Raw genomic sequence first — 16,633 nt, 5'->3', positions numbered from 1 at the left:
TTGCACTAAATCACATGCAAATTGCCTGTATGCAAGTAGATCGAACCATACGAAATGACTGCGCTGTAGAAAATACATATATATACTTTAAGTATACTTTCCACACTTTATAAAGATGTGGTGAATTTTGCTAACTGTTTAGAGCTCCACATTACTGAGAATTTATGACCCAAGTGTACACATTTTGCCAGTTAATGCTATATTGCAAATCACTCTTTCAAGTAAAAGGCATTCCTTACATGCGGAGACACTGTGACTGCTGTGGTTTTGTAATGGTTTCCCTTTTGGGCTGTTTATGAGCCTTACTTTTGTGCTAGAATCTTCTTCACTTGCTTCCTGCCAAATGGTAAATATCTCCACAAAACTCTCGGACAAACTTGCAGGTGTCACAAATTTGTTTCTCACCGGGAGCGACACACTTGCACAAAGCCAGGGCTGAAGCCCGGCTGTGTGCCAGGCAGTTCAAGTGCTTTGTGTGTATTTAAAAATATAAAGAAAGAAAAATGAAACTAAGGTCCCAAGGCTCTGGTAGAGCAAAGGCTCACATTGCAGAGCTGGGATGATGTGCTGGTTATTCTTGAACTCGGACATTTGGTTCATAAACTGTTCTTTTCCCACCTCACAAATTCCGTTAGCTTCTCACCCACTGCTGGAAATTGAGAAATGTAAACCAATGTAAATAAACAGAAGATTGCCACGGGAGGAGCAAGAAGTGGTCTGTATTTGGTCACAAAATAGACTGGGATGGGCAGGGAAGAGAAAGATGCTGCTGACTTTTTCTAAGCAAAACCCATACAATTTACATAGGATCAGCTAAAGAGCATCACCCTAAGCTGGAGAACAGCTACTCGGTAAAAGGGGAAATCACGCTGGGTGTTACTAAAGGAGCCTAGACAAAGAGAAACCATGAGACATTTTGTTGGAATTACAGTCTACAATACAAGCAATAACCTGTTATTTTCTTGTCTAACGGAAGTAACTGCTCTGATACCTTAAAGAATTTATTTCCCCAAACCTCTGCCCTCTCCCCATCTTTCCCCCTAATTCATTTTTCCTGGGGGATGCGGGTTCGTACTGCCCAGGCTCAGAGCAAGAAGCTTCCTCATCCTGAGGAAACAACACCGAGCTGCGGGATAAATTCTTTCACAGCAAAAATATATGTAATTTCATTATGTGAGTGACAGAAACCTACTCACTGTTTACACTGGGACTGCTATTAAAGCAATTATTCGGGATCAATGCAAGACGGCAGCAGGATTTAAATCTTGCCCAGCAGCAAGGCAAAGGAACAGCTTCTCCAGACAGGTCAAACTCATAACACTTTGTTCCCTTTGCAGCAAAGACTGAAGCGCAATCTCTTTGAAGTCCTTGGTAATGGATCTATACAAAAATGCTTTTAAAAGTCCCCAGCTAGACCATATTGCTGCTACTTAAATTCTTCCTGGCACCACAGCACAGGTTACACGCAGCTTTCAGGCCGATGCCCTGTAAATGCCAGGTTCACCCGCCGCAGACTGTGCTCGACAGCTTTCTCCCAGGAAAAAGCCCAGGAGCTCAGCCCATCGCACTGCAGCAAGCGCGGCTCAGCCGCGGCGGTTCGACTCACGCAGGGGCCGAGGCAGCGGGCAGCCGTCACTCACACCACCAGGCACTGGGTGGAAAAAAACCCAAACCAAACCAAACAAACAAAACCAACAACAACAACAAAAAAAAACACTAGTGCTTTCTGTCCCTGTGACATCAAGCCATGTCCCTGCACCATAAAAAAGGGCCAGTGGTCTCCATGTTAGCATGGAGGACAAGAAATTTTTTTTTTTTTTTTTTAATTGGACCTGTCAGATTTAAGGTGTTTCCAGAAAACCCTGGATGAAAACAAGCTACGCTATGATTATGTTTAAAATCCACTGTGTTTTGTACATGCTTCGGCTGGTTTGCTTCACGTCCCCAAGCAGTGCAGATGCTGTGATGTCCACACGAGCTGCTGCAACTCAGTCCTCGCTCCAGCACTCCCCATCTTAAAAAAAAAACCAACGTTTAATTAATGCTTTAAGCTACAACAAAGCATCCTCTAAAGACGCTTGTAAACCTATAAGCTTCCAGTCTTACAACCCCCTTTTTGCGTACTCTCCCCACTTCTTCCTTGTTTTTTCATCGCCGGCTATCATCAACGGCGGCTTTTGGGAGCACACGGTTGCTGCAGAGTTTCTGCAAGGGTGCGAGGGCTGGCACCATCGTTGCCTCCTGTGTCACGGGTGCTTCAAAAAAGACGCACAAAACATTGCAACCAGAGCAACAGAAATGAACCAGCTGGAAAGCAGCAACCAGCTGGCAATTCCACTGCCCACAGGTGTTCTGGATGTTAAAGCGTACTTGGGTTCGCCAAGGAAATGCCATGGCGATATTAGATATCGATTAACTATCCCAGGCGAGTGCCTTTCAGGATGCTCTGTAAGCCATCGCCCGCTCCTCTCCCGAATCCCTATCTATCCGCTTCCCAGGGCAGGGGCTGGGAAACCTTCCCCTGGGGAGAAGATCTGCAGAGGCAGCATCTGCTGGTCTCAGTCCAAAGCTCAATGAACCTTTGTCCGTGCCTGGACTCCGCAGATGTGGCAACTGATTTTTTTTCCTCCTTCCCTGCAAATGCAATATCTGCCGGTTGGGGAAATGTATTAAATGAAATGGAAAAAAGTCAGGTTTGGCAAAAATGTGTACCTGTCACTGCTAGAATTTGTCCTTAGGCTGATGAATGGTAAACAAAGCCATTGCATGCTCTAAGCAGAAGGAAAACTGGCCCATAGATCATCTGCTCCTTTTGTCGTCTTTTAATGCAGTGCTTTTACTTAGCAAGCCCATTTGGGTACCAAAAGGATATTTTCCTAGGCTCTTCACAGCCCTCACAACAGGCACTAACCCAAAGAATCTGTCATCTCGGTAAGACCTGCCAGGAAATTCAGAAAATGTCCATAAGTAGAAATACAAAAAGCCATCAAATTCATGCAAACATTAAAGCAATCACTATATTTTCAAGTTCTTCAAAATATCTGTTATTCTAATCTTATTTCAAGTCTAATTCCCGGCCTGCTGATACCATGGTGGTTCTCACTTCATGCTGAAGTTCAGGTCTCACATCTCCATTTAAAAATTCTTTTCTCATGTAAAGAGTTTCTGAAAACTTTTATTAAGTATTCAGAAAAGATGCATGCGCAGATCTGGTTCATAATCTAGAGAAAATATTGCTGTATTTGTCCATCCATTTCTAACATTCAAGGCAGCATGGAAAGCTGATTGCTAACCCTTCTTGAATTTTGCTGCAAGTAGGGAAGATATTTCTTTGGTATTTAAGCTGTAGGTGAAAGCAAGACAGACATCTGCTAATTGCTGGTTTCTGGGGAAATGGGAACTATTTAGATTTGGGGGCTGATCGGCTTTTTTAATTAGCTCATAACACTTCTTATGTGCAGTACATGGCGAAGACCTTTCTACTTACCGAAGAGTGACAACACGGGCAGAGGAAAAGCATAAAGATTTCTGTGCAATTCCCAGCCAATACGTTTTTATCCTGAACACCACCACACACCTACGCGGTGTCGCTCCCTCTCCCCGCAGCATCGGACAGCCATGCAATTTTGGGTATTGGACCGAACCAGCGGTATTCTGGACTCCCAGGTCCCAGAAAAAACCCACAGAGGAATAGACCCCAGGGAGGCGAACGCCATCCGTTCCCTATCTGCGTTCCCTCCTGGATGCCCTTTACTTGCACGCTTCGGTCCACGAGCGGCTGCTCAACCTACACCTGAAAAAAGCCCCTGGACTGCTTCAGGAGGACACAAGGATATTTTTCTCCTTTCCCCTTCCCCCTTATCTTTAAACCCCGAGGATACCAGCAGCCTCCAAACACTTTTAAGTACAGTATCTGCAGATCTCAGGCGTGGTACAACAGCAGCAAATACGCTTCCATGTTAAAAGATCAAGGCAGCTTTAAAATGGAGGCCAAAGCCCACAGCAGATACCATTGTAAGCTTTTTCTAGGCTACAGCTTATTTTACAATACATCTTAAAACGCCCCCGTCACTTTTTACAGCTGGTGACCTTCATTTAACTCTGCCAGGCTTTACGATTTAAACCAAGATGCAAAACACCGTCCCCTGCATCCCCAGGAGCACGCTGGCCGCGACGTGCCTGCCTTGGGCTCTCCCCTCCCGCACACAAACCCAGTTTTACCCAGTAATTCCCCGCAGCAGCATCACTCCTGCCGTACCAAGCCCCGTGCCGCAGCCAGCATTCCCCGCCAGCTCCCCACCTCAGCCCCAGCGTGACGTTGCATCTCCAAACCCCCCGATTATCCTTTCCAGCTCATTTTACACTCTGGCACGCAGCATACGTTCGCCAAAAAACAAGATCCCGATGCCCGCTCGCACAGGCAAAGTGTATGGGCAAAATATATTTGCCCAAGCCACGCACAGATAAAGGCGGCAGAGGAAATTTCCATTTCGGAGCTCCCAACGCAGTCCACTGCTAAGCAAAGCATTTTACCGAGGAAACACTTTGCCTTAGGAGAACGGCAATAACGGGAGGGAACGAAGGATATCATCCAAACACAACGGCAAGGCGGCGAGGTGCGAGGATGAAGGATCGAGCTCCCCTACAGCAGATGGTGCAGATGTTCCCTCTCATCCATCTTCCATATGTTCCCACTCAACACCGAGAGGGTCTTCAGGCTTCGCTCCGGTTGAAATCCCCGCTCTCTGCACACGCGAGGTGCGGCGCAACAGGCACCAGAGCATCCCACCGCCGCCTGCGACCACGGCTCGCCCGACCCAGTGGGTCACCGTGGCCCGAGGGGTCATTTTGGCAGGCGAGAAAGTTTTTCTGCGGTATTATCCCTGCAGAAGTCAGGAGATGAGAATCCCGATTCTCAGCTCCACGGATTTGCAACGCCGGCTGCCGGCACCAGCCACCGTGGCCAAGCATCACCTGAGGTCTCCTTCTTTCTCACGGGGACACTAGATAATTCCTGACCCATCCCGCTCAGCGGTCAGCCAGCCACCCGACCCTGCCAGGAAACGAGGGGTACAAAATCAAATATAAGCCGCGACAGGACAGATCCCGTTGTAAAGCCTGCTTTGCATCACCAGGCAGCCGGTGACGGAGTGGAGCAGCAGTGTAATCGGACTTTAATTGACGATGAGAACATTCATCTGGGCTCTGTCCAATTTGGTATACTTAATACCTCATGCCTTCTCCACATGGATCGATTTTTGCATTGAGTTTATGAGGAGTAATTAATATTCATTCAGAATTAAGCAGAATAAGATTCCCAATGCATGAAGATGTTTATTATTTATTCATATTTAAGGCTTGTTAGATTAATCTATTTTAAATTACCGCATGCTGCCAGGCACAATTATTATAATTTATTAGGATAATTTCGGTGGTTTATTTCCCTCTGATGCAACCTTGCAGAAGGTGTATGCTGCTTCTCGAATGCTCCCATAAAGCAGCTCGTGCTGCTGCCAACGGAGCCGCAGCCCAGTGACAAGCATCCCCTTCTCCGAAGGGGCCAACCTCCAGATCGGGCGTGTAGTCCACGCTAATTTATTTTTAAAGCGGATATATCCCAAGGTATAGAGATCCTTGCATCACGTCTGAGCACGGGGTGGGGGGTGCATTCATTTGTGGCAAGACACTAGGAAAAAAAAATCTATGGTGGCTTACTCCTAAAGATGCTTGATGATGAATTTGCAATAGCTGGCTCGGGCAGCGTAAGGTGACCGCGTACGGCATATCCCGGCTAAGCAATGTAAAACAACAGGCACTGCTTGGTACCTCCAGGACCTGCCTTTGGCCACCAAAAAAACCCCCTCAATATCCTCCTGCCTGTGTTTCTCAGGCATGAACAGCTCCTCCTGAGACGTTACAGGAGTGGTACTTACAGCGAGGGGGTGGGAACACGAAAATAAAGTCTTCAGCTCCACGCTGTGCAAAAGACTTCACCTCATTTCTTTAAAAAAACCCCCTACATATTTGCTTAAAAGCTGCAGCTACCATCATTACATTTAATTGATACCCTCAGGGGCTCAAAACGAGACAGGCTTTTATGAAATTTAATTATTTTCCACCAGGGCTTGCAAGGTAAAGGTGCAATTACAGCAGCAAGGGCTGCCACTTGCACCAAGGGAGGGCCAGCTTCCTCCACAGCCCCGCGCCAGCGCTGAGCGCGGATCTCTGCTACGCGTCGGGCTTTGCCTCTGCTGTAGTAGTCACAGATTGCTTTTGCTCATTTCAGCCTTTAAAAAAAATAATGAAAAATACAAACCAGGCCAATTTGACTCGACACCGGACCAAAGCACGCCACGTATGAACCTGTCGTAATTAAAGCGAGCGTTACTTCATTCTGCGATGTCCTTGCAGTGATGCTAAAGCGAGCGTACACCAAGCAGGGTGCAGAAACGGGGTTCCCCCGCGCCTGAGGTGGGCTTTGGGCAAATCCTTCCCACGTCAGGGAAATGAGGGAAATCACACCTGCACGACCAGCTGCAAATCAAGCGATACTTGTACATCACTTGAAGTAGCATTTTCTCACCTTTGAAAAAGGCCCTCGTTTATCCTGGCGCCCAGGGAAGAGCATCCGCTGTGCTGATGCAGGAGGAATGGAAGAAGAGAGCCTGCTTTGAAACTCCCCCCCAGCTGAGCGGCTGCAATACCCACAGCACGCCTAATGATTCCTCCCCCCCCCCCCAAAAAAAAATGACTGTACAGTGCAAACTCTTTTGAACTGAGCTGCTTAATCAGAATCTCCGGAGAGTAAACACAGCCACAAGGAAAAAAAAGACCCAACTTTTTAATGTAAAAAGAAAAAAGACCTCCTTTGAGTAAAACAAATGGTTTTCTAACAAAGAATGTCCTGGGGACAGGAAGACAATGTCGTGCATTTGATGCTACAATACTGTACTTGAGATTAATGCTTTCACAGTTAAGATTTTACCCCAATTACAAATCTCCCATAGCAAGTAACAAAATATAATTTAGTCTTCTCTAATGGCAGACTAAATTTTAGCTAGTTTACAGACACAGAGCTTAAGAGCAATCTAACAAAATTATTTCAGTATTCCTTTCATCAAATGTCTATTATTTGAATATTACACATTTGATATTTAGGGCATGCCCTGTCAGCTATAAGCAAATAATATGAGGGTATTTGCATTTTTCTGCCATTTACAGAAATCTCCATTTCCTCTGCTTTGATGAGCAGTGGGGGGAAATGCTGGTGTCACCAGGGCCAGTCTCCCACTGGGGAAAAGCTGACCATTAAACTTTGATCCAACCAATACTACGCTAACGTTGTAGTTGCTCCGTGACACCGGGGAATGGAAACATTTAATTTTCATGACTAACCAGGTTATGGTTCCTCTTTGCAGCGTGCCAGGGAGGCAGCCCGAGGGAGAGCCCAAGAGCATTTGCCTTTGCTGCATGTTGGGGCCCCATGTTTATAGTGAAATGACCAAAATACAGAAGCAACAAAAATTACATCAGTGTAGAGCCAGAGGATGGCATCCCTCACGCTCCTTAAGTCCTCAGACTTCGCTTGGGAATCAAAATCTCTGCTTTTAACGCATGCTTTTTCCCTCTGGGATGTTTGACCAAGCAAATACAAAACATATCCAATATTTCTGACACCCGGTAAGCTGTTATTTTAAGCACAGTTTCAATAACCTACAAAAGTTGATACTGTTAGAGGCTTGAAAATATACGATCTCATTAAAAAACGCTGGCACTTAGAAAGATCTCTGGTGGCCAATCACAGCTTGGGGAGGGCTGTAATTTATAACTTTGATCCCCACAGCTAAACCATTTAATCTGATAATAAACATCAATCACTGATTTTTATTGCACCATTTTGCAGCCTGAGCAGAAAACCTTGCTCTTGCGGACAAATTAGGCACCCCAAAGTGACTTTTGCAAATAAATACCGACTTTAATATTCAGCAATATAATTCCATGGGATCAATTTTTTATTTAAGCACTACTGGAGCTAGGAAAAAGTTTGTAATTACAAAAATATCTACAAAGGCAACTCAGTACAGCGTAACAGCATCTGGCGAGCAGGAGCCTGCCTCTCTAGCAGCTCAGTGACAACACGTACCGTTATGTCTGTTACAGTTGTCATCAGAAAGTTATTAAGTGTGTCCAGATATTCTGCGTGACAGTCCATAACTCACCATTAAAAATGATGCGAGATCCCATTATGTTCCCATGCAGCCTCTCTCGTAGGCTCGAAGTACTAATCCACCATCTACCACTCAATAGCAGGGGAAATGGAACGGTCAGGCGTAATACATCGTGCAAGTGGATAACTGCCAGAAAAAATAAATCAGATGGAGCCCATTAATATATAATGATGCCAAACTACCATTAATTCAGATACTCTTTCCAATCCAGAGAGCTATTTAAGAAGTAACTGAAATAATGATTTTTCCTTTGGACGCATTGAACATCATCATCGCTTAATGCTGGATTTTTTGCACTCAGTGGAACAAGGCAGTTCATCAGCATGCTTTCTGAAATGTTCCCCTGTAAATTAATACTTTCCAATAAAGATATATTACCATTAAGTTCAATTATTTATAAAAGTTGCAGTCCAAGTAAAGACGGAAAATTAAGAACATAAAGACTGCTTCAGTCTTCTTCACGAATACCTGCAAGAATTAAGCAGGTAGGCAGCAGCAAGAACATTGAAATCTGCTGGTTACACTCTTTTTAACAGGATTAGCTGGGTTTCTGCTTCAGAGAAGGGAAGATAAATCTAAATTTTGTTGTCCAGGAATTCACTTAATAGAATGATGATCTTTAGGGGGGAAAATAGTCATTTTTGTCTTCACTTACCACTTCTGTTTCTCCCCCCACCCCCAAAAAAGACAAATGAAAGTGGAGACCAAGCAATATTTGTCTTGAGACAAGTACCAGAAAGGGCTGAAACCGCCTTTTATGTCAGGTTCTTAAACCAACACTCACAAGAAAGCCAGAAAAGTCTGACCAAACACTAACCATTCCCCACGTCCTCCCAACGTTGAGATCTTAGCAGCAGCTAAGCCAGCCCAGGGACCCAGCCACCAGCCGCACACTCTAAAGCCTGCCCATCACCATACACGGACAGCGAGCATATGCTCAGGTCAAAACTCAATCAATCAGTACATATTGATCTTTCTTAATTACCTCCCCAGAGCATATTCAACTCCAAGGAGCTTTGCTTACATGAAAAATGTATCACCTTTGTTCCAAGCAAGGAAAATACATGAAGGCACTTAAATTCATGCCTTTTAGTCTTGCAACTCCATGAATACATTTTAGTTACTGATTACAAGTATGGGAGCTACTCAAAGTGAACTTTCCAGTTGTCTCCGGTAAACTCTCCAGTGTGTATATAAAATAGCTTTAACAGAGACTCACATCAGCAATTTTGTAAGTGTTGCATTAAATCCAGACGGTGTTTTTCATCTCAAGACAGAAAAATGCATATTAATCCACCAGCAGAGCAATGCATTGAGAATTTTAAACATTTCTGTCAGTATCGGTAAAACCATAATACATTCTTTGCTAGATGAGATACTGAATCATTTTGGTTCATTTGGAGGCCATTTGCTAACTTTATTAGGCAATATTCAGATGATGGATATCAAAAGGATATTCACTGTAGAAACAGGCTTTGTTTCTGAAGACAGTAATTAGGTTAACCTCATGAATAAACCCTTTATATCAGCAGCCTGTACAAAGCAGAAGTAAAAACTGAAGGAGAAAATAAGAAAGAAAAAAAATAATTTCATGCAAAAGGAAAAACTTGCACCTATGTATAGCACTCTCCATCTGACACTTTTAAAATCATTCGTATGTGAATAGAAATGTCACAGTACCTGATGCACCTAAACGTGTAGGTACCGCATTATGGAAGTGACCGACCTAAAACCAAGACGTGAGTCGTGGGGGCTGGGATGAAGTTACCCAGCGGTGATTGCAGAGGTGATAATCAGGTGGAGCTTCTACCGACCCCTCCTTGAGCTGCAAGTGCTCGGCACATCTGCACCCACCGGGCACCTAAGGCACCTACGCTATAAAATAAACACCAAAATATATGTATTTAGGTACCCTGCAGGTACAATATACTCAATAGAAGAAAAGCCTTCAGTCAACCCAATCTCTGCCATTACGGTTCATGGGCTACAGCAGGACCACACCACAAGCCCAGCGTGCAGCAGCCACCCTTGGGCCAGCATCGCCACTATTCGCACAGCCAAGCTCTCAAACCTACACAGAGTGAACGCAAAAGCATCCATCAGCTGAATGCTGCAAAATGTTTTTAATGGAAAAGAAACTTTTCAGGGTTGGGGTTTGTTTTGGTTTTCTTGGGTTTTGGGGGGGGGGGTTTTGCTTGTGGGTTTGTTTTGGTTTGTTTTGTATTGGTTGGGTTTTTCTTTAAACAAAGCGAATAAAGCAAATACAGAAGGATTCAGAAGAAGTGGATCCAAGTCAGAAGCAGGCTGGAAGATTCCTCCTGGGCCTGCAGTTTCCACTGACTTCCAAAGGCTACAGCCTACACCAGTTAACCTGGTCCTGCTGTTTCACTGAACATCCAGAGATTTGACCTGGAAAATTCAGAACAGAAGGTAAAGAGAAGAGGCAGTAAAGAAAAAGAGTGAATCCCATTTGCACTGGACTGTTCAGTCAATGAATAGCTACCCTTTCACTGTCAAACATCTAGTAGTTCCTCCACCTCTAGCAAGGTTAGCTCCAAAACAAGTCAAAAAAAAAATTAAAAGACCTCAAAGCAAAATTCAGATAAGGTCATTTGACATCTTAGCATGGGCTCAGGGCAATAGCACATTGCCAACAGACTTGTAACCCATTAGTTTAATATAGTACAACAGGCAGAGTGCATGCTATAAAACTGTGATTATCATTAAAAACTAAGGGCCAGCCTAAGGGCCAGCCTAAGGGCCAGCCTAAGGGCCAGCCTACTGTGCAGTGTGGATGCAAGTTTAGGATACTTCAAAACAGCGTGCAAAGGCACAGCCACAGCCTCAGCACCATAGGACGTGCTTCTCCTGCTCAGTCTGCTATTGCCCTGAAAGTCCCAAAACAATTTCAGGACACAGAGCGCCCTGAGACAGGTCACCTCTGCTGTTACTCACTCATTTTAAAAGCCATTACAAAAAGAGGTCTTAAGAAAGAGGTTATTTGATCGTAGGCTTTCCCCTTCAGCAGAACAAAGCATTATATTTCAGCACTAACAATGAGATATTTTTCCTCGAGTCAGCTTTAAAATAATGTTGACATTATAGTCAATACATTATATATCACTATATTTATGTCAGAATCTATTGGCATAAAAATAAATCAATCTAAATGCATAGCTCTTGTATTTAAATGAAGCCTGGCAATGCCACGTCTTCCCTTCAATTTTCACTCAGCTCCTCATATGTGTATCAATCATTTCTGACAGATTTCATACACTGGGATATCACCTCTAGTCTCACTAAAAACTATTTTAAGTGAATTTTATACACAAAGACTGGAAAAATCTGCTTTTGGGAGCTCTTCTTATTAGCAATATAGTTTCTGATAGCCTAAGCGTCACAAGTGAAGTTTTACACTTAACCTCATATTCAAGGTAGGTCTGAAATGCAGGACAGTAAACGAGGGTCACCCCAAGTCAGCCTGCTCACATTAAAGCAATGGCAAAGCCAAACAAGATGGTTTTAAACGCGGGTTAGCAGGTTGATTTACCCAGAAATACTGACTGTAAGAGACTGCCCAACACCCATGCAAAACCATCCAGCGTGGAAGATGCCAGTGGGGAAACACCGGGAAGGCATTTTAAGAGACACTTCCCCAACAGACCTCATCTTGACCAACAGATCTAAGCTGATTTGTTCCCTGCTATGCTATAAAATAAACACCAAAATATACGTATCTAAAACTATAAAATTATATTTTTAAAAAAATGTAATTATCACCTGTAGACATTCACTGGCTCTGTGAATAAAGTAGAATTTTTAAAAAAGTCCTAAAGTCTTTAGTATTAAGTAGGTTAACCAATTTCCCATAAGTGACATCTGAGATTTTTTCGTCCATTTGCAACAGCCATAAGTGAGCCATTTCATCCCAGCTGCTATAAGGCAGTTACTTCACTTACCTTAATTTGAAGTGGCCGGTTATGTTCAATCATCATTGCAGCTGACAAGAGAAATTCAGGACACCAACTCCACTATTTCTGAATTACTGACATTAACAGCTGTTTTATATCTACAGACAGAGCTTTGTAAACAAGTCAATTAAGATACTATAGTAACACAGATTTTAATAATTTGAGGAACAGCCTGATGTTCACAGATCCGCAGATGCTATATAAAAATACCAGAAAAAGCAGAAATTGCTTGTTCAGAGGAAACAGAACAGGAACTATTTCCTCCCTTCTGTTTGATGGAAGGCCCCACCTTTTGCTTGCAGAACAAAGAGGTTTCAGCCCTAAACCCACAGATACGTAGGTTTTCCTCCAAAGGTCAGGTCCAGCTACAGGACCCAGCCAAAACCTCTCCAGTGGCACCTTTCTACCCAGATCAGACAAAACCGCTCAGTAACGCACTGAAGAACGGGCCGGTCTCCAACACAAACTATTCCCAGGCCAGCAGCCTGCGCGACATGGACTGAATCACTCCCAAGGAAATGGAGAAGACCAAGAATTCACCCAGCTTGAAAACAAATTCAATTTAAGAGAACTGAGGGGTTTGGGGGGACGTAACTACCTGGTTGGACCAAGACTCCATGCAGCAGAAGCTTCTCTGTCCTGCTGCAACCCTCCAAAATGGTACTAACAGAATGAGCTCTTGACAGAAGCGAAGTTACAGAAAACAAGAGGGTTTTGTGATGGGAACACCAAGGCCTGATTGTGAAAGGGGCCAGCAGCACACCCTGTGCCTGAACACGCACACAGCTATATAAGGGACCACTGAGCACACATAATACTTCTCTATGGAGGACACAATTTAGGTCTCAGACTGCAAAATTCAAGGAATTTTTGAGCCATCCTTCCTTCTCCATCCAATCCAGAGGGTTGGATTTTTTTCTGAGGGTTGTTTTAAATACCTTCGCTTCGTATACATAATGGATGACAACAGGGATCACTCCAGCTAGCATTTAAACCTCCATCATTTTATGCAACTTCAGGCTTCACAAAAACACATCCGATTGGGGGTCAAAAAAGATTTTTGCTGAGGATGCCAACGCTGCCAGTCGACAGCTCCGGTTTGGGGAGGGGGCTGCGGTGGGACCCGTCCCGTGACCCAGGGGCCGCGGTTTGCTGCACGTCCACCAAAAAGCCGAGACAGCAGCCGCAGCCATCGCTACGTTCCTACCAGGTGGGACGGCAACGGCTTCGGTTAATTGCATGAGAAGTAATAAAAGCGACCTCTTCCTGCTGAAGACTGTTGGTATTAATATTTGTCTTTGGAAACCAACCTCCAAAGTCAAGTAAATAAGTGACAGAAATGAATGACAGCAGTTGCAGCCTTGAAATAAGACTTCTCATCCTAATACAGAAAACATTTCTTGTCTATTAACGTTGCAGTGCTGACCTCTAGTGACAGATAACCCAGAAAACAGGGAGCATTTCTTGGGATTAACCTTACTTCTCACCTCTTCCCTCCTGACCTCCTCCACCAGCCCAGACCCATGTCCCCCACCTTCCCCCAGACACCCCGGGCACTCATTCCCAGGTAATACCGCCAACATCACATACTTATCACACAAAACAGTTTTTCAAAGGATCAAAATATTAAAGACACACTGGAGTGAAGGTTTGCTGCTCAAGCTGCATAAAGCAGATTATGAAGAAATTGGTACAATAATTCAAAAGCCAAGCAGTAAGGTACTGATTTTAAGATATTTAAGTTAAGTAAGTTATTTGCATCGCTACCTAGTGTGGGTTAAAACCCTTTTCCATACTCAGGGGCCAGCACGTGCCTGGCGGGGTTTTGCAGTAAGGACGACGACCAGGCAGAAGCCGGGCAGAGAAGAGCCAGGACCCTCCACCGCCCAATCCACCGCAGGACCATGGCAAGGGAAGGTCTTGGGAGCAACGTAAGGACCAGGAGCCTGCAGCTCAGACAGAGATGCTCTGAGGGGGTCACGTTGTGGATTTACAACAGGAGACAAACCCAAATAGGGCCTGGTGCAAGAGTGCGAAACGAGCATCCCAGGTAGATAAAAATCAGGGAGACTCACCAGAACATGCACGTCATCATTCCTGCCAGGAGAAAACTCTTCAACAGTTCTGGCTGAGGTGACCACACGCAGAAGTTACCAAGCTTTCCCCTAAATGAAGAACAAAAAGGCATTCAGTCATTTCTCAGTTTAGTTTGATCCTTGCCCGCTTTAGAACAGGATGCCTGCTAATGAACCCCTCCTGGTTCCCTTGCTTTTCTGCAAGATTCGGAAAATATATTGGGTACAAACTTAAAAAAAATATTTAGTCTATACAATTTATATTAATATTTTCTAAATGGACCCAAGAGGACACCAGAAAGCAGAAAAACATCTCTTCTCCACTCCTTTGGGAAAAGAGAAATGACATCCATATTTTCTCGGATTGCAGCGAACACAAATTTTGAGCAAACCCCTCCCCAGCCTGGCTCTGCCTCCACCCCAGCGAGCGAGGCCGCCTGCGGCTATCCATCAAGTTTGTTTCTCTTGTTGCTGCTATGGACAAGCTGTAAATTCACCTCTTCCCAACCAACCTGCGGGCAATGCCAAACTAGCCGCAGTTCCAGGCACTGCCTCTTGCAAAACATGTGCTCGCTTCAGCCCTTCCCTCAACTGCCCCCCTGAAGTAACTGAAGCTCAGAGGAATTTCAGCCCGTGGCAGAGCCCACATTTGCAATAAACTTCATTTAAGTGCCCTTGCAATACGGTGACGGCGCCCAAGGGCATACCAGCAAGCGTTTGCAGCCGTCGCTGCTTTGGTGGAATTCAAGCGGTAACAGTGACGCACCATTTCCATCGCGGTTTCGCCTCTTCAGAGGATTGCGCGTGCTTTAATTAGGATTTTACGCGTTTCTTTGAGGTGGCGAGAGCCAAGGGCCGAGAGTAACAAATGACTGTCGGGTGTTTGTGTTTCTATTCCTGGTGGGGAGAGCTTTAAAGCAACAGAAGAGCGGTGCGTGGTGCCTAAAGCTGCACCCAGTGATGGAGGGGCCGAAGGGAACGGAGAACAGCACCTCCGGGAAGGCTCTGTGCCCTCTCGTGGAAAGCTACAAATACATCTTGTTACCCCTTACTTACAGCTCCGTCTTTGTGCTGGGGCTGCTCCTCAACGGAGCCATGCTGCGGCTCAGCTGCTGCCGCGCCAACTGGACCTGCACCACCATCTACCTGGTGAACCTGGCCGTGGCCGACCTCCTCTACCTCTTCTCTTTGCCCTTGCTCATCGTCAACTACCTCCTGCAGGACACGTGGCCTTTCGGAGAGCTGCTCTGCAAACTGGTACGTTTCCTGTTTTACGCCAACCTGTACGGCAGCATCCTGCTGCTGACTTGCATCAGCATCCATCGTTTTCTAGGCATTTGCCATCCCATCCGCTCCCTACCCTACCGGACCCGGCGCCTGGCCGCTGCCGGCACAGCGACGTCCTGGGCGCTGGTGTTCCTGCAGCTCCTGCCCACCTTGATCTACGCTCGCACCGGCGTTATCAACAACCACACCGTCTGCTACGACATGACGAGCCCCGAGAACCTCAGCAGCTATTTCCCCTACGGCATGGCTCTAACCGCGTCTGGTTTCCTCTTTCCTTTCCTCGTCATTTTAGCCTGCTATTGCCTGACCATCAGAAGCCTCGCGCGACACGCCGGAGACGCCAACCCCGCCGGCAGCACTGCCCGAGCCAAGTCGATCCAAACCATTCTCCTCGTCTGCGGGCTTTTTGCGGTCTGTCTACTGCCGTTCCACATCACCCGCAGCATCTACCTCTTCGTCCGCGTGTACCGGGTAGCCGACTGCCAACTCCTACAGCGCTGGAGTTTGCTTTACAAGATCTGGAGGCCACTGGTGAGCCTCAACAGCTGCATCAACCCCCTCCTCTACTTTCTTTCTGGTCAATCTAACAGAGCCAGGCTGGCTTTGGAGCTGAGACTGCCCACGGCAGGTCCTCTTGCCAGGTCTGCCACGAACGCAGAGGGGACAGACGCCCCAACAAGACTTGCCCCTTGCTGAGGAAGCACATCCCTTGCTGCCCTCGCGTAGCATCCATTGGATTTGTTCCACTTCGCTGGGTGTGAGGCTTGGAGAAGAGCCATAAAACTCACCTGCACAATAAAAATTTAAAAAAAGTATAATTATGATTCCCCCAGAGTGAGGGCAAACTGTAGTGAGGTCAAATTTGGGTGAAGGACACAGGAGGTATTTTTATAAAGGACCAAGAGGCAAGTTGTCATCGTTACCTGGGCCAGCTGTGACTAAATAAAGCTGAAAAACACCCTTTCCAAAAGGCACATCTACTGCTTCTAGTTGTAAAGAGGGCTGTAAAGAAAAATGATAGTGAATAACTGAGGAAGACACCAGAGCAGAGGTAAGCAGTCATCTCCAGCCA

The 16,633-nt window shown here is 45.5% G+C and overlaps 1 protein-coding gene across 1 annotated transcript; it reads left to right on the top strand.

Annotated features, from left to right (window-relative positions):
- The first annotated feature begins 15,009 nt into the window (after positions 1-15,009).
- Positions 15,010-16,257, top strand: LOC142032560 (P2Y purinoceptor 3-like). The gene has a single exon (XM_075031303.1). The coding sequence runs from the start codon at positions 15,235-15,237 to the stop codon at positions 16,255-16,257; it is 1,023 nt and encodes a 340-aa protein (XP_074887404.1). The 5' UTR covers positions 15,010-15,234.
- The last annotated feature ends 376 nt before the right edge of the window (positions 16,258-16,633 follow it).

This window comes from Buteo buteo, chromosome 7 (genome assembly GCF_964188355.1).
Source record: "Buteo buteo chromosome 7, bButBut1.hap1.1, whole genome shotgun sequence".
In the NCBI taxonomy this organism is placed as follows: Eukaryota; Metazoa; Chordata; class Aves; order Accipitriformes; family Accipitridae; genus Buteo; species Buteo buteo.
The sequence above is the reverse complement of the archived record's forward strand: the minus strand, read 5'-3'. Positions and strand labels throughout refer to the sequence as shown.